Below are 18,511 nucleotides of genomic sequence, written 5' to 3'. Positions count from 1 at the left end.
AACATCACAACTGATTATGCCAAATAACAATCACAGAGCAGGCCCAAAAGCAAATGAAAGCAGCATGAAAGCATGAATTAGCAGAAAGACACTGTTTGTTTGTAAGCAAATCTGCAGGGAAGCAACAGAACAGTAAGCAGCATGACAAGTGAAATAGTTTGCCAAACACAGAAAAAGCCCAAAAGATCCAAGACATCACTAATCATCAGCATGTTAGCAAAAGCAGCACTGAACTTATCTCGGTAAAGTGAAGCTGTCTCAGCAAAAAACTGTTGGGAAGAGTTGCCATGATTCCATACCTGACAATGTGACAGGAACACAGCATCTGTCTTCAAATGGTGATTGATAAACTGAATTGTTGAATTCAGCAGGAACAGCAGAAAGGCAGGGATCATTTTCCTGGTGTAAGTTTCTGAATGAAATGTCACATTAGCAGCAGTAAGAGCTGCTGTGGTAGTAGCAAGTGGTTTCTGAAGTGTTGTTAGCAACTGAGCAGTGTAGCAGCAGGCCAGTGAGCTAAATAGTGGCTGTTTAAAAAGTCCGCCCTTTCTCAAAGGGTGCGTTAGATTTGAGTTCCAACCAGTGAAATATGTCACATGACAGCATAGTCTGTGCCTGGTGAGCTTCATTTCACTCTGTTTGGGAGGACGCAAAAATGTTGGATAGATGGCTGGTTAGTTTTGTCAGTTATGCTTTCAGAATTAGACTGTGGCAATTGTTGTATAAATGCAGCCACATGACATTCAGGGATTCCAAATGGAAATGAAAAGGCCACAGGACTGTCAGGACCGAACTTTTCCACTTATGATTTAAAGTGTTGGTATGGCCTTGTGGGATATCATTTATTTACCACCTGTGTGCTTTCCCCTCTCAAAGGCATATCCCAAATCATCATTTTAATATGCCATTTGTCTTACTAACTCTACTGACTATGGATATGAATGTTGTAAAGGTCTCAAATATTTCCTATCACAAAAGGCACAAGGAACTAAAAGGAACTTGTATGTACCATATATACCATATATATCTGAACAGAAACGGTTTTCTGTATTCTTCATTTTTCACTCTGCTGTTACCCTCACTGTCATGCATTTTCCTGCAGAGGTCAATGAGCAATTCATGTTTCAATATGCAGCATGAATCCACATTCTGGCACTCAGAGCAAACACTTGAGCACTTGTCAACAGTACTTGACAGTGATTTTCAATACTGCTGCTCACCACATTAAGCATGAGTGTATGGAGTATGATTATGGCATCAGTGTTTCATTGGGAACATGCCACATAAAAGCATCTACTGATGGTGATCAAGTGGTGTAATCATAAAGATGGGAATGAAGGCTCTTGGCTTTATATAGTCCAGGAACTGCAGCGGGGTGGTAGAGTGAATCGTTTGTCCTTGAACAAGATACCAACTCCCATCAATACAGAAGCAATTTTAAAAGATGAAGAGAAAATGACATCCGCCATACAAAAGGTAAGTATCATATGAATATCTCTCCCACTTTGTGTTGAAGAGTTAACTTTGGAGACCTGTCTATGCCTGAAAAAACTGTAATGGAGTTTTTGATTAGTCTCAGTTAGTCTTGTCTGAATGAAGGTACTTCCAACTGAAATTAAGTCGTCAGTAACTTTGCTTTCATTTCAAATACCATTTCAGCATTTTTAAAACACTAAAACTGAGCAGCTCCAGAAGAAAACGAAAACACATACCAAAGAAGGAAAATACACTTAAAAGAGTATTTTTTTTATTGTGAGTTTTGCAAACAAACTCTTCCTAGGGAGTTACATCTGTTCAAATATTCTCCTGTCTTCAGCATTCACACATCAACTGCACAGCATAACTGTCAAGTGTCCAAAAATAAACAGACAAGTATTACAAGTCCAGAGAGAAATGTGAAACAAAAAATGAAAAAATAATCCATATTTGCAACATATTATTTTAGCACACATTTAAGTGCCATTACATCACAACCAGTCTGCCATCTGCTACTTTTTCAGGACTGCTATTGTTACTGCTAATAGGGTGCTATATTTCTGCTAATCATTCAGGCAATAACCAATTCTGCTGTAAATTATACAGTTTTAAGGCATTCATTTATCACATTTATCAAATGTAATCCATCAAAACCGAACAGAGGTGCCACTAAACCTGGCATCAGTATTGTAAATGCAGTAAATACCATATTCTTGTTTTTAAGTTCTGTCATGCTCTAAAAGGCACTTTTAATGTCATAGTACATAGTACCTGGGGCATGAACTCAGCAATGTAGTAATGTAATAACTATCAAGTAGCAAAACTTGACAACGTCTAGTAAACACATCTGCCTTAAGTGGTTTAAAATGTAATAAACCTGTTAATGTAACAAAAAGTGAGAATGATTTGACATTGTTGTTTAACTTCTTTTGATCTGTTAATAAATGTTAATGATTACATTATTGGTTAATATCAGGAATATTTTTTACAATTCCAAGCTTTATTACAATTACAAACCAGGCACATTTGTTTCTGACGGGTTATTTCATTACTAATCTGTTTTTACATTACTCTGCAACAAGGTAGTACTGACATATCAGTTTATCTAGCTGGATAAAATGGAGATCAGTAAATCTTTCACAGGAGAAGAAAAAAAAAATGTTAAAAGCAAACCAGTAACAGTGGAGTCCACACATGTTCCATTTCTGGCAAAATGAACAGACAGTCAAAGGTAGAGCAGTTTGTACACAGAAAGAAAAATGCTTCTTAGTTTATACGATACATCTGTACATGTCTGTTAATTTTGCCCCTTTTTCTCCAAATCCTGAGGGCTTGTCCAAGTTTATGTCACTCAACTCTCATACAGTGCATTTATAACCATAAACTAGTGTATTACAGCTGCAGTTACAGCTGTGCCAGATGACTCTCTATATGAGGGGATGACTAACCCCTGACTTAAAACATTCTGTAGTGTAATCAACACATAAGAGTTATGCCATGAGAGGCCTAACTGTGACCAGTGATGAGCCCATTTACATCTCGATGTTGTGGGGGTGGCGGTTGCCCCAGTGATATAGTGCTGAGGTGTCATGCCATGGTAACAACAGTTGAACTGCAGAGGCATTGTATACACTGCAGGCACTTCAAGGCTGTAAATCACAGCTCTGTTTTTAGGCTTTATAGACTTTTAAATTTGCCCCACTGGTTGTCCGCGAGGCAGTGAGGGTTTGAGACAGGGCATACAGGTTCCCATCCCAAATACCTGATGAGATCTTTTTGATCCACACAAATAACTGGGAAGGGAAAAGAGAGGAATACGAACATATTCGTCAACATATTCTACTAGAGACATCCACCATGTACATTTTGTTTCTGTTTCCTGTCATAAACACTGGCCGAAACAAACTCATCTGACCAGACATTAGAGGGACATCTGACACATGCAGCATTAGTTTTTTTGTGATTTAACTTATGACTGTGATAAGTACTTCTGACAAAATCCTAATTGGATCTGTGTTATAGAAAATGCAGCCAAACTTTATGGGATATTTAAAAACTACAAACTGCCTAGTGCTAACACATTGACAAATGAATGACTGTGAAATCGTTGCATACTGCAATCGCTAAACGTGGTCTTGGAAAAACTAGCTGCTGAAACACTGCAGGAGAGCATCTTAAGAGTGGTATTGCTGTGTTGATACAACCTTGGCTAACATAATCAGTAACAATGCAGCAAGTGGACAGTCATGCTGAAGACAGGAGAGCAAACACATTTTGTCTGAGGGTTTGGAGTGATACTGGTGTGTGTGTGTGTGTGTGTGTGAGAAACAGAGATGGGGTCAGATTCGAGTCAGCTGGTGCCAAAAACTGGACGGCATGAAGCTTTCCATCTTGTCTGCAAAGAAACCCAGGGGTGCAAAGAGTGTGCTGAAGAACTGAAAGGGAGAAAAAAAGCAGAATGAGACTTCAGTTAAATGTCAGTAAAACTTCTTACCACCCATTCTCACTGGTAAGTACGAAAGACCGGTTTGCCAGTGCTGAAGGGGGACAGGCTATATCAAATAGTAGTATGGCAGAGTCTATGGCATCATAACCATGTTGACAGTGTTTATGTAATCACTCTCACTGAAAGAGAGTGCACACAAAAGTTGCGGACTGCCAGTTTAAATAAATCCACTACTGTTACCTAGCTCAATAGTATCCAAGAAGAGATTTCAAAAGAAACATACCATTATTTTTGACATTGTTTTTGATTAAGAAAAAACAAGAGAAAGAACATAACTACAACCAGACACTTCCCTCCAGCTCTTCCCTGTCTAATTTGCAGGCTAATGTGTTTGAGAAAGGAGGTTAAACAGAAAGAAACACTTCTATTCATCATAAACCTAACCTAAAGTTTGATGTACATACTTTTCATCGTTAAGGCTGTTGTGTTTTCTGGAAACCTGACCAATGTGGAATTTGGAGTTTGATCTTATTCAGTTTTTTAAAAACAGATAAAACACAGGGAGGAAGGAGCAAGTATTTTTTCAGGTAACAGAATGCAAAGGAGAATTTGCATCTGAGCTGCAGAAAGGCGATCCACAGCTGAACATATTTATACATGTTATCCAGAAGCTTTCTTGAGTACGGGGAATAGAAGCCAAAGTACCAAGTATTATCATTTTTAAAGTTTGTTTGTGGAGTGCTGACAGTTCAATATACTTATCCCATTTGGGGATAAAGTTTACAGTATCCATGATTAGGATGTCATCACACTTTTATACATCAAATCAGTCACGTTCATTCTTTCCATTCAGTTTCTATGTGACAAATAAATGAAGAGAAAGGAAGTAAACCTTTCTCTTTTACACTTCAATGCCAGAATAATTAAATATTATCCTTTAAAACTGATTTATGATGCACGTATGTGTAAATGATCTATGATCTATGACAACAGCAGGTGTGCATAAACCAACAGAATAATTCAACATCCAAAAATATAGAGGGCAGCTTGTCACCAGTATTACCGCTAACTGCTGCTCACTGTATAGTTTGTTGGAGTTAACTCTGGCTACAGCTATAGCTCCTGTTAGTTCACTTAGCTGTAAAGCTAACACAGCTAAGCAGCTAACACAACCTCCAAGACCAGGGAAGAACAGAAGATCTATACATCTCGCTCACATACATCTCCCAGGGGACTAATGGACTACTGCCTCAAATGCAGTAGGTAAAGTGGTATTGAGACAGAGGACTTGTCTGGGGTAGCTGTTAGCAAGCTTATTTCATTACATATCTTTACAACACAATACATAGACACCAACACTGTCGTTTTTGTTAGAAAAATGTACCAGTTATCAGTTATACAGTGTGATTTTAGCATAATAATCACAAAGCTGATCAGTGTCAATTGTCATTGACTACATCCTATTAACTGGTCTAAACAGGGTTATATTTGGGCAAAAACACCGTTGGACTGAAGTAATGCTATATTGAAAGACAAGTAATCTAATAAATTAAAATAATAAAATAGGAGCAATATCAAATTTGTAAATCTCAAACAAATCTGATGAATTCTCCTCACACTTACAACCTAGAAGGACCAACTCAACCACTTGTTTTTATGATTACCAACAGGGTGTATATCCACTTTGATCTACGATTATGATCTAGGATATACAGCATTAGATATGTGCACAATAGAGCATTTTAAAATGCACATTACTGATTTAAGTGATCTGGTAACAGTGAAATATTGTTCAAAATATTAAAATATGTTTTTCTTCTGAAACTACTTAAGGTGTACTTGATATACTTAACACTTTAATAGTCTCATAAGTTGACGTATCAGCCTGGCCAGACAAGTGCAAATCAAGTACTCCTCTAATCCCATTTACTATATGAAACATGTTCAACCACTATGCTATGTAAGTCTGGTATTCATAAATAAAAGGAAAGGCAGACTACTACCACCACCATCACCACTGTTCAAGAGCAACAGATTCAGAGAAATCTGTTTTTCTTCTGAGGGCAGTGTGGACCTCTGTGTTCCTCCCTCAATGGTTTTCATGCTATCCATCTGAACATTACACAAACCAGGCTCACTGGGGCTGCTGTAAAAATCCTATCTGTGCTCAATCTTTCCCATAACAAAAGGAAGAGCACTAGATGTTCTCTCTGGCCTTGTCTTTGCTACAAGTCTATGAGTCTATGGAAAGGAGGGGGACTAATAAACAGGGTGACAATAAACAAAGAATTAGCCCAAGTAAGGAGTTTGCCAAACTGGCTAAAACAGATAACACAACACTTCTATAATAAACAGTAAAAGAATCCATGCATACATTAAAAGTTTATAAATCTTTCAAACTGTAAGCCACACTGTTGTGTTTGCTATGGTGATAAGCTCGCATTATTCAGCTGTGGTCACTGATAGCTTAAGTTGAACTACAGCTTGTTTTGGCGGCAAACACAGATTTTACAGTCCTATGTCTCCCATGAGTCTCCAGTGTTACTGACAGTGATGGAAGGCAGCAATTACCACAGGGTTAAAAGGTTCAGGTTACAAACAGTATGTATTTAAAACGCAGATAGAACAAAAAAAAAAAACAATCAGAGATTAAGTGAAGATGTAACCAGTCAGCCAAAATACACACATTAGTCTAAGTTAAACTTGTGTGAACATTAAGAGTGTACTATCTGAATCAACATCTACATTTTAAAACAGTAACATCTGAGATGAAATTGCATTTAAAATACTTACTGCTTTGGCAAAGACACCCATGAGCTCAGGGAACTGATGTGTGAGCATGGCCAGCATGGCAGTGAAAGAGCAAAGGCCTGCTGTGAAGAGGATGAAGAAGGGAAGCTCTTTCTTTGGGTACACAGACACCTCATGGAATGCTAAAGCAACAGTAAGGAAAAGAGAGCAAGCTGTGACCAGTGCAGAAAAACAAAACAAAAAAAAAAAACATGGAGGTTTTGTGTTGCTCTGCTAGGCAACTGGGTGCATTTATTTTGTACTTACAGGGCAGTAGTTCCCTATCTGCCGTTTCTGTGCATCCTGGGTACGGGTAAAATAGGTGACCCTTCTCTAGTGGGTAGGGGATTATCCGGAAGGCTGAAAAGACAGAAAAAGGGCAAAATGGAAATTGAATTAAGATGAATAACACACAGAGTATGACTTAGCAAAACAATGTGAAAAACTATTTTAAACAACTTCGCTGCTATTTTTTACTATGGCTAGAGGAGACTTTCTAAAACAACTGACACAATTTTCAGTAAATAGTTTAAACAGAATATTATACAGAGTGACAAGATACTAACATCCTAATAAAATATAACAATAACTCCCTTTATTACTTTGTTTGAGCGATGATCAAGTGGTGTATATGTGGGTGTACTGTGCATACAAGACCTTTGACGCACACTTTAAAAATGAAGAGCACCATAAAAAGACAGGCTTTAACACAGGCCTTTATTAGTCCCACCCCAGGGAAATTCACAGGAAAATTACTTTATGTCTGTGATGGTTTGTTTATGTTTAAGTCTTGTGTAATTGTGACTTCTGAACGTAGGTGGGGGGGTTAATTCCCTTTCAGAAACAAAGAAGCAAAGCAAGATTTTCAAATCTGGAAAGATAACAAATAATTTCCATTAAATAAAACAAAAGAAGAAACATCAGTGATACATACTGCCCTCCCAGGTGCAATGTAGTAGGTTTAAGGCTCCCTCTGCCCTCTTCCAGTGTTGCAGGTGGAAGAAAGCATAAGCCACTGCCTCGCTGTCACCCCTCTTCAAGATGTGCTCTGGAGGCAGGATCAGGCTCTTCATCTCCAATAAGTACTACACATCGTAAGACAGAGAGAAATACATGACATGTACGCAAGTATACACTACAGTACCTTGATGCTTTTTGGCTCCTGGTTCCTTTGGCAAAGAACAGCACAAGTGTATAGTCTAGATTAAGCTCTTTTAACAAGAGTGGCCAAAGTCTGTGTATCTGGGCACAAACTGCATTGCACTGGAATGCACTGCATTCCATTGCACCGTCAGTACATTTTAAGGGGGGTGGTGAAGCTGTGGAACAGTTCAATGACTAGTAGTAACCCCCCCAACAACAAAAATAAATAAATAAAAAAATAATCTGCCCCCTTTTGGCCAGAAATCAATTCATGCAGTTCTAATAGTTTCATTCATATCCTCTTGGTTCTCAGTCAGCCTTTCATTTATGCTATTCAGTTGTGCAATTCCCTCTGGCTCTCTGCAAACTAAAAACACATTTTCTTCATGTTTTTGTTGACAGCCTTATTTTGCAATTGTTCAAGGTGGGTGGGAAAAGCTTTCAAAACCTCTTCAAGCGTGCGTTATTGTTATAGTACAGTATATTCATTCCACAAATGTGTAACATTCCTGCTCCACCATCCTTTCTTTCCCTTTTGCGTAAGTTTGTCTCCCAGTGAGTCAGTCAGTTTACTCTGCTGCTAAAGCCCCACAACGTAGAATTACTACCTATAGAACAGGTATGCTTTCTAAAATAACATGACACCCCCCCCTCCATTAGCAATGGCTGAAGTGCTCTTGAGCAAGGCACTTAAACCCCCAACTGCTCCCCTGGCACCTGGTATGGCAGTCCACTGTTCCTGTGTGTTTCACTGCATGTTGCAAGTGCGTGTTCAATCAGTGACGGGTTAAGTGCAGAGAAGAATTTCTGTGTATGTAAAAATATACTGACAAATAAAGTTTGAAGTTTAGGTTCTTTTTTAGTTCAGAAAAAGGTCATTAATCATGTGAATGTTGAATCTGATGAACCTGCCACTTTGTGTACTCCATACTCTCTACGTTTGTAGTGTCCAGTGTGGCAGGGGTCTATATTAAACAAAACCCATGTGCTGGACTGGGGCCCCCTGGGCTCGATTCCCAGGCGGCTGGCTTCACAGAGCTCTGGATCTCAGACTGACACTTTGGGAAGGTTACCCCACAGCTAATCCTGTCTAATCCCTTCCATGGTCACAGGCTCAGCCAGCGAGCCAGACCATGCTGCTTCACCCATCTCCCCCGGCCTTATTCTGTTCCTCTGCTCTTGCCCCATCACAATCACAGACAGCCCAGGCTCTTCAACATGGATCATCCCCCGCCCTTCCTGGGTTCCAGGACTCAGACTGCCTACCTGCTTCACTTATTTGGCAATGTCAGTCTGTCATGACATTTGATACAGACATTCATGTTCCACGCAGGATAAATTATAATACTTTGAAGATCCCTTTCGTGTTATGCCACTAGGTTACATTTTCATTTGGTCCAATATTTTGATTTTTGTTCAAATTCCTGCAAAATTAATGACATTCCCACCAGCCTCAGCTGTACTTAAGTTTAATGTTAGTTCACTACCCATAGCATGCTAACATGCTAAACTGAGTTGTTAAACATGGGAAACATGCTGTTGTCAGCATCTTGACCTTTTAGTGTGACAATTTTGCCATGCTTAACATTAACATCTACCTGCAAAACTATCAAACCATCAGCTTCAGTTGTACATTGTGTTTAGTGCAAAAACCAAATGTTAGCATGCAAAATAAGCTAAACTGAGATGGTGTACATGCTCAACATTGTATCTGCTTAGGAACTGTACTATAAGACATATTCATGAAATGTTTCTGTATATTATCTCAGACGCCACCTCCTGAACCTCTTAGCCTCATGGGTAAAGCCTCAAATGAAGCAAGGAATCACCCTACAGGTGTGAACACTCCACTTCACTAAACCATCCTAGTGGATTGTCTTGTCTTCTAACCTCCTCTCTTTCCATCCTAACATCCTGTGTAGTTATTACAAGGATCGGCAGCTAGAGACACCCAGAAGCTGCTTGTTTGCCCTTCTCACTTATCCTGTCTGACTTACTTAAATCAGTTCATACTCTCTTTCTCTCTCTCTCTCTGCTCCTGCCAAGACATCTCACTGTCCACCTTCGTCCTTCTCACCATGTCGGTCTCCTTTCTACTGAACACAAATGTTTCACCATCCTCTACTCCCCCGGCACCAGTGTTGAGGCAGTCAGCCAGCTCTAGAGGAAACCTAACACTTCTCGGTCATGGAGCACAACACAACTGCCGTAACTCATTAAATAACATACTTTCCTTTTATGTAACGTGTAAGGACATGGATGGGACCCAATCATTAACTTCAAATTTAATCATTTTGATGATCTGTAAGAGTTATTTCAGTTAAATCTGCATATTTTACAGATGACAGTAAAGATTTTACGGTTTAATTCATATTCCCACTGTAACAGTAGTCTGCTGCTGATAATGAATGACTAGTATATGGCACCCATGTCCTCAGTGTTTTAAGATTAACCATTTAGAGAGGCTGGCTGCTCAGCTGTCCTTGCTTGCATGCCACAGCATTAGACCTGGTGACACCTCAGTACCCCCCCCACCCCCTTCAGTCTGCTTCTCCACTCCCTGTCGCCTCTTTGATGAAGGGATTGAGTTTCATGTGTTCTCCTTTTATCCCTGGGCAGTCATAAGCCCAGAGCATAACTCATAAGCTGCCTTCTGATTCTAATCTGCAGCATTTTGCCTTGCACAATGGGACACACAGGCAACAATGACATCAGCCTTGTAGTTGCTCTGTAATTGTCAGACAAACACACACATACAGTGAAAGAACGTAAAGACAAACAGGTGTTGGGGTTATAAACACAGAAAAAGATTAAGAATTTCATACAGTTTTTAAACACAGCTACTAGTTACTCCAACCTCAATAGCCTCTGTTGAGGGAGTGGGTAGTGGCAGAAAATTCGCAGAATTTATTCCAAAGTGGGCTAGGATGAGGCAAATCCTAACTATCCCCTTTCTCTTGTCTGAATCAAACCTCATCAATCTTTATTCAGAACAATCTCAGGACTGCTGTTCTGTCTCAATTTACATACCGAAAACCCAATTTCAGAGGTAAATTAAGCAAAGGTCTGCGTTTCTGAGCCTTGACAGGCAGTCTAAATGAGAACATGTCAACTGGAATGAGGTGAGATGAGAAACTGCCTTGCAAAGTGGAGCAAACTAGCAAAGTAGATGGGATCGGGTCACCCAGTCTGCTTCAAAATGAATGTGTATGGACCAAAGTGGTGGTATATAATACAAAGTATAAAATACATGGCAGATTCAGAAAGCAGTAACACTTGAACAGCTATCCAAGCATCAGGAAAACTGTCAGCTTGTTAACCACTGGCTTGGTAGAGAAGCTGATTGGAAAGGACAGATGGAGAAAATAGTGTGTGTGAGTGAGAGAGAGAGAGAGAGAGAGAAAGAGAGAGATAGTATGTCTGTGTGTGTGTGTGGGGGGGGGGGTAAATAGAGAAAGACAAGAAAATGAGGAGGAGAGGAAAATAGAAGTGATCAAAGGTGACAAAGAGGTAAACAGAGGCAAGATAGAGGGATGGAGAAAGAAAGGGTTCACATGGGAGAAGGGCAGCACTGAAACCAACTGAAGCATGTGTCTGCTGATGTGGGTTTGCTGTGTGTGTGTATAGATTTTTTAAGCAGTTTGAATAAGCTCATGTGATGTAGTCTGGCAAGATATTCATATATAATCTCCTTGGCATGATTGATAACACACCCACAAACCCATTATTGTTCCCTCATTATTTCACTTGTCCAATTTGGTCATATTCTTTTCAGCCTTTACTAGACATCCTGGTCACACTCGCATAGAAACACACATTCACACTTGGAAGCCACCCTGCATAACCAGTGTTGTCCCTTGAACAGTTCAACTGGAGAAAATGGGGTTTAAAGGTCTTGTTCAAGGCCACCTCAGTGATGTTATTAAGGGAAGAGAAAACTCTGCTATACCCACACTTTTCCCATACCAAGATCTATCCTGCTGGTCCAGGGACCAAACTTGCTACATTCCTGTAACAAGCCAATTTCTCTAAAATTGCTCTAAAAACCCATGGCCAACTGCTACATTGATGATGACATGCACACAGACTTAGATTTGCCAAAGCGGCTCTTCTCCCTGTGTTTCAGTTCAGTGCAACAATGGTATCTGGTTCAGCTCTCTATAGCAACACACACATTTTCTGTCACTGAGTCACCTTTGATGCATCTCCTGCCACCTTACGCAGATATGCAGTTTAGTCATTAATATCTGGCCTAGTTATTATTTATTTTAACTCTCTGTTCTGTATATGTGGATATAATTTGAAGTTACATCCAGTGTTTCCCCTTGAAATATGCTTGTTTTCTTGTCAAGAGTGAAATAGGAAGCCTGGTACCACCGTCAAGTCTGTACAGTAAATATGAAGCAACAGCCAGCAGTGAATTCTTATTCCCGATAAAAAACAAAATATGAACACATGGTGTGGTTTTAGAGAGACTTGTGTGGTAGTTTTATATTTAATACATAAACACGTGGGTGCAATCAATCTCCTCAGTTCACTCTCAGCTGAAGCAAATAAGTGTAATTCCCAAAATATCAAACTATTCCTTTATCTGATTCTAACATTATGTTTAGCTGTAACAAAGGTTCACAATATTAGCAACTTTTGTGTGTCAATCAGCAGGGGTGTTTCACTGTAGATCCTACGTAAGGAGGCAACAGGCCAGCCTGTGTCTGCAAAGGCTGCAGTCACAGGTGCACTCATCATTCAGACATGCGAGACAACACAAAGCAACAACCCCCCTACATCCCCACAGACAAATGTTGAAAGATGAGACTGCCAATAATCCTCTGTGATAGGTGTGTTACAAATTTCATGTTAGCTATTCACCTAAACTCACAGGAGTCATTTTGATAAAGTTGACAGTGATTGCCAACATCAAACTCTGTTTGGCCCAAACAGGGGATGAGAGGGGATGAGGGACCATGAGAGGATAAGAAGCAAGATGAGGGTACGTGATGAGAGGAGAGAGGACGGCTGCCTCCGGGCACAGCGGGGAAAGCAGTTGAAAAGACATTGAAGATGAGGGCCAACACTTTAAAATCAAAGGCTGGATCAAAGTGCTGGATGACACCCCCTCTTCCACACACACAAACACACACTGATTCTCTTTCTTTCTCTCAGAAAAGGAGTCTTTGAGATGAGACGAAACCACACTACAAAGGCTGAACTGAGACAAAACTCCACTGCACCTAGTCGTGTATGACTCTGTGTGCATGTGTGACATCTAATCCTGTGGGAACTCATGTGAAAGGCTAGATAGATATCTAGTTGTAGTCCCATGTTTTCCCCAGTTCAAATGTATACAATATACAGCTACCCTCTTTAACGCAAAATTGTCACCAATCTGTAACACGTTTACAGTTTTTCTAGGGACCCAAATGTGAAAGTCAAAACTTTTAAAAATGCATAATGCATGTATAATTCTGAAAATACTTTAACAGTGGTTGACAATTCAGACAAACATATCCATCAAACATACAATATTGTCCCATTCAGCTGTTCCGAACTGATTTACAAGAAGTACAATGATCAAAATCAATTTTTAAGAGAGAAAGAGTATCAAAATATTCATATAAAAACAATTAATACCAACACTACATGCGTTATAAATTGAATAAAGATGAACTGAATTAAGACGCCTACTGACACCTGCTGGTGACACAGTGTATAGCATTTCTGAAAATGAGGACTGCTCCAATGCAAAGGCGTACCACGTGTTATTGCTGATGTATCTTTGATTGTGTGACTGTTTACCTGTCCACAAGTTTTTCCTGTTTGTTCTGTGTGTCATAAGAGTCTGATGTGATCAGACGAAATTTATAAAAAAATCAGAATTTCTTTTTACAAAATCTACCCGAACCACTTGCAATGTAACGGCTACATGGATAAAAATATACTTCAATGCATTGACCTATCATAGACTTGACAATTGTGGAACCAGAACAAGATGTAGGTTGTTAATTGTGAATTTTATGAAATATTCATGAGAGGGGGTGTTATGTGTTCATTATTCAGCTAATAATTTAGTTATTACTGTGATTTAACACAGATAAATATCTTAATGACACGTGTAAAAGATGGTTTTCAAGATGACTGTCAACTCATGACATCACATTCTCAAATGATCAAAGGCTATCTGTGGCCCACAGCAACTATGAGAGTCTATATGACACTTGTTAGTCTAACGACTGACCTTTGGCACGTGTGGATTGAACTCAACGGCTCTGTGTATGGCCTCTACAGCATTCATCTCTGCTGTGCTTAGCCCTCGCCTTGACGCGGCCTCTGGAGAAAACCTGAGATAAAACACCTCATATGACACACTGCTGTTTCTGTTGCTCACAAAAGTATTGAATGCTGTTTTTAATGAAGCCATATAAAACAGGTTAAGGTTTAAGAGACTGTGATCCTGAATGGCAACATACTTATCTGATACAGCTCGTGCTTTCAACAGTGCAGATGTGTAGCATATAGTGGCTGATTTTGGCAAGCTGATGTCTATAAAGAAAGAAGAAGTTGTGGTCTTGTGAGATAAGTCATGCATTTTCAAGACTGATTAAACGGCAATGAGCTAATCTCAAGCCCTAATTTTTCTGGGTTCAGTCTTACCATCATATTTGGCAAGGACTGCTTGGACATCAGCATATGCCTGAAGTTCTAGAAGTGCCTCCAAGAGGTTTTCATGTATATTTAACATTCCCAGCAGTGGGAACTCCTTCATTAACTGTAACGACATAAAATATCAGAAATTAACATACAATGTGTTAGTACTACTGTTGTCACGTTGCATTTGAAACTGCACATTAAAGCAATAAGCTTTATGAGTTTTTGAAACTCACATCTCTCATCATTTTTACTGCTTCTTTAATCCGTCCCAGTTTGCGTGCACACATTGCCAGTCTGCGTTTAATGTACACCAGTAAGTTGATATCTTTTCCAGCTGTGGATAGCAAACAAAAAATTTAATGGACAAAACACGTCGGTCTGTAGAAATTCAAAACATGAATAATACAGACAGAATTGCAAATAGCAATCAGATCTAGAAAATAAAGCGCAACTTCACGCTATATCCTGCTGTCTTGTGTAGAGGAAAGTACTGATGCATTGATGGAATATTTTGCATGTGATAACATCCTTCATCACAGGTATGTGTGAACAGATGTGGTTCGTTGTACAACACTTGGACATCAGTGAATGCTGAAGTGCTGCACTGCACGGGATGCAGTAAAGTATGCTGCACAAGCAGGATTAAATATGTGTAACATCACTCATTAACTAGCCAGCTATCTTCCTGCTACTGTGCCTCAAGGTTTACAATGGATTAATACTTAAGGTAGATTACAATCCATTCTTACCGATACTTAGGGCTTTTTTGAACAGACGTTCAGCTTCTGTGATAGTTGTGGCTTCTTCCTCTGCTAGGAGCACATAGGCTGCAGCACATCTGCACACACAGGCACACAAATGTATAATATATTGTTTTCAACAAACCACCTTCATTACGTTTTTGCTAGCACATCAAAACCTAACAGAGTTCAAAGCAATAATTTCAGTACGAAAGCCCCCATAAAAAGGCCATAATATGACTGTATTAAAATATGTGAGCTCTTAAGTGAAACAAGCACAATCACAGACATTTACTTTGAATACTCCCATTATAACTGCATTACAACAGTATCATGTTTATAGATACAGTATTTAAGAAGATAATATTTAACTGTGAAAGAGCAGAACTCACTCGTGGTTCATTTCTATGGCCTGGTAAGCTGCTCTGATCCTGGCTTGAGGATTTCTCTCTCTCCAGGCTTTCTGCATCACTGTAGAGAGATGATGAACTGCAGTTTATCACAGATGTGACCTTAAAGTCCATACATATTTAATTGCATATGTTCAAGTCAAAACTTCCAGAACAAGAAAACAAAAAAACAATTCTGTCTGAACATTCGTGAAGAACTAGAGACGTTTCTTCCACGGAAATGTTCAAGCAGTTGTTTTCTTATACGGGTTGTAAAAACTTTGCATCGCTGTTTTCTGCTCTTTTAACTAAACTGGTGATATAGATTGTAAACAGTTCAAACTCACCAGCGTCTTCTGGCTTTAACTGTGGAGTGTCCCCTGTAAAGAAGGTCTGGTGGTCTTGCGCAGACAGGTTCATATCGTAGTATGTCAGGGGTTCCTTCCCTGTTACCCAGGTGTACCTTTATGGCACAGAGTAAAGTACAAAGTAGTCTGTTATGTTTCACAGTCCAAAGTGAATCAAATGAAACTTAACTGACGAAAGACTCACGGAAGACACAGTATTTTTAAGAAGGTATGCATCTTTAAAAATACTTCCACATTATGAAGCACCCATTTCAAGTCCTATTAGAGGCATTCTATGCAGACAAATCACACCACTAAAACCGACACATACCTGTTGTATTCTGCTCCTCTGAACAGATTCAAAGGGTTCCTCCAGACCTTACACTCTACCAAAAAGAAGGGGCTGATGTTAGTGCTAGTAGTAATATGAGGAGTACTGCTAAAATAGTTTGTATTATATTTGTATTATATACAGAGTATTTACCTGAAACACTAGGCCTAGGCTCTGCCTCTCCATTAACTGATGCAAACAGACCAGTTGTGGAGCTGCTCTCCACTCCACCCAGAAGAGGACGCAGGTGGCTCACTGACACTTGCTCAATGAACGAGGTCCCATATTTACGAAAATACCACCACTCAAATATCTGTGGTGAGAACACATACAGTGACAACACGCTTTCCAAAAAGCATATTATAAGACAACAAACATTCAGTTATTCTTTAGCTGCAGTTGCTATCATGTCACTAAACCTGTTGTCTCTAAATCTTCTCTGTCATGCCCACCCCTGCATGCTGTAGAAATCACCATTAAACACATGACACAAGGCTCAATGTCTGTAATGACAAAAACTCAAGAGCAAGATGGGTGACATTTCTGTTTATTGAGTTTCTTTTCTTCTGCCAAAAATCTGCCTATTTTGTACATTACATGTAATTGCTCTGTCAGGGTAAGTCTTGCTAACCTGATTCTAGATAGCCTTGACAGCATGAGAGCAGATTCATTCAACTTCAGTCCTGCTCATGAAGTTAGTTATGTTATGAAGTTCTGCTCATCTCATAGTGACTTTGTGTCGACAGTTTACGAACCACTGCACTAGACCAAGGTCTTGCAAGCACTGTTCCTGGGTGTACTAGAATTATTTTTCATTACAACCTTGCAGTTTATAGTGATCATCTTCTAAAACTAGGCTTTCACCCATTTGTCTATTCTTGGTTTCCTGAACAAGAATTCAGAATTTAGATAGTTATTAGAAAAGGTATCAACTAAGTGGCCTGGAAGTAAGTATAATTTTGCAAAAGGTGACATAAGTGTATTTTACAGTGCAAGAAACTAAGGTGATAACTCACAAGAATGAGCCCAGAGATGAGAGAGGAAGTTCCAGTGAGAGCCACATAGAATTTGGGGGTCAGTGTATTCAAAAACACTGAGGCTGAAAGAAGAAAAACAGGAAGCCGTCAGTATGTTCGAGTGCAAACCAAAAATTGTCAAACATTAGTGTCATCTGTCATGACCATGCAATTAAAAAACAAGTAATAAACAATGGCTGGCTGACATGCCAACAGAAAAACATTGCCAGTGGGTTTAATACAGCAGGTGAAATGTAGCCACATACAGTAAGCATCTCGATTACGTGGTGACCACAATAACACACTTGGTAACACAACAATAAACTGAATTTTGACAACATGCAATAAACACACGCTACTGTTAGAAAATAATATAACCAGGAGCTGGCAATAAGTATTTATGCACTCCATGAAATGTAATTGAACAGTCGCCTCCATTTGTGCTTGGACCAGTCAGACAACGAACTGTCAATACAACAGCTCCCGTTTGTTGTCAGCTAAACCCGAAGGCTAACAATAGCTAGCTAGCTGCTGCGTTAATTCACCTGAGGTAAGAGTTTCCTGCAGTTTCAGCGGGCTCCACAGGACGTATATCATGATGAGCACCATGCCGAACCAAATGAAGCACACGTAAGTCCATGACCAAGAGAGCCAAGACTTTAGTTTCTCTGTAAATCCGAGAGATTGAGGATTACTGCCAGCGGTGTCCTCCATGTTTCTCCGGATGCCTGTAAACAGAGGAGTCACGTGATCACGAAGTAAGATGAGCTTTATTTTGAAATCTCTGCAAAAATCTATTTCCGGAGACGAGCGACAAAACATTGTCATATTTTGATACACGAATACTGCTATTTACTCTCCGTCTAAACTAAATGAAATATTAACCACAGTAGAAATAGTAAATTCTGCTGTTGAAATTTAAACACAAATCAAAGCACAAACATTTGAGTCCACTCCCTTTGTGATTGAGACGGAGAATGACAAAATAAGAAATATATAAAATTAACATACGAATATACATAGTTACATGGAAATCCATTAAAAAATGCCAAACTAAATCAAATAATAATCTAGGTCATGTAGCAATATGTAGGCTAAAACGTTTTACTGTAGTGAGAGTGAGTGGAACATAGCCTACATGCTTATACTACATGATACTTTCCAACGCACATTTGAAAGAAAAAT

The 18,511-nt window shown here is 39.4% G+C and overlaps 1 protein-coding gene across 1 annotated transcript; it reads right to left on the bottom strand.

Annotated features, from left to right (window-relative positions):
• Nucleotides 1-1,727: 1,727 nt before the first annotated feature.
• On the bottom strand, nucleotides 1,728-18,077 carry st7l (suppression of tumorigenicity 7 like). The gene is made up of 15 exons (XM_046383190.1): nucleotides 17,872-18,077; nucleotides 17,327-17,409; nucleotides 16,464-16,623; nucleotides 16,311-16,365; nucleotides 15,980-16,095; nucleotides 15,636-15,714; nucleotides 15,253-15,341; nucleotides 14,737-14,837; nucleotides 14,507-14,621; nucleotides 14,323-14,395; nucleotides 14,091-14,193; nucleotides 7,647-7,797; nucleotides 6,980-7,072; nucleotides 6,716-6,855; nucleotides 1,728-3,911 (listed from the first exon to the last, which is right to left on the bottom strand). The coding sequence occupies exons 1-15, from the start codon at nucleotides 18,038-18,040 to the stop codon at nucleotides 3,816-3,818; spliced, it is 1,623 nt and encodes a 540-aa protein (XP_046239146.1). The 5' UTR covers nucleotides 18,041-18,077; the 3' UTR covers nucleotides 1,728-3,815.
• Between the last annotated feature and the right edge of the window lie 434 nt (nucleotides 18,078-18,511).

This window comes from Scatophagus argus, chromosome 3 (assembly GCF_020382885.2).
Source record: "Scatophagus argus isolate fScaArg1 chromosome 3, fScaArg1.pri, whole genome shotgun sequence".
Lineage (NCBI taxonomy): Eukaryota > Metazoa > Chordata > Actinopteri > Scatophagidae > Scatophagus > Scatophagus argus.
The sequence above is the reverse complement of the archived record's forward strand: the minus strand, read 5'-3'. Positions and strand labels throughout refer to the sequence as shown.

Bases quoted from the DNA above. Each gene is read 5' to 3' on its own strand.
- st7l (XM_046383190.1), bottom strand. From the start codon at position 18,040: ATGGAGGACACCGCTGGCAGTAATCCTCAATCTCTCGGATTTACAGAG. The intron at 15,342-15,635 runs GTGAGTTCTGCT...CTGTGTGTGCAG, and splicing joins GCCATAGAAATGAACCACGA to ATGTGCTGCAGCCTATGTGC. The intron at 3,912-6,715 runs GTAAGTATTTTA...TCTCCCTTTCAG, and splicing joins TGGGTGTCTTTGCCAAAGCA to TTCTTCAGCACACTCTTTGC.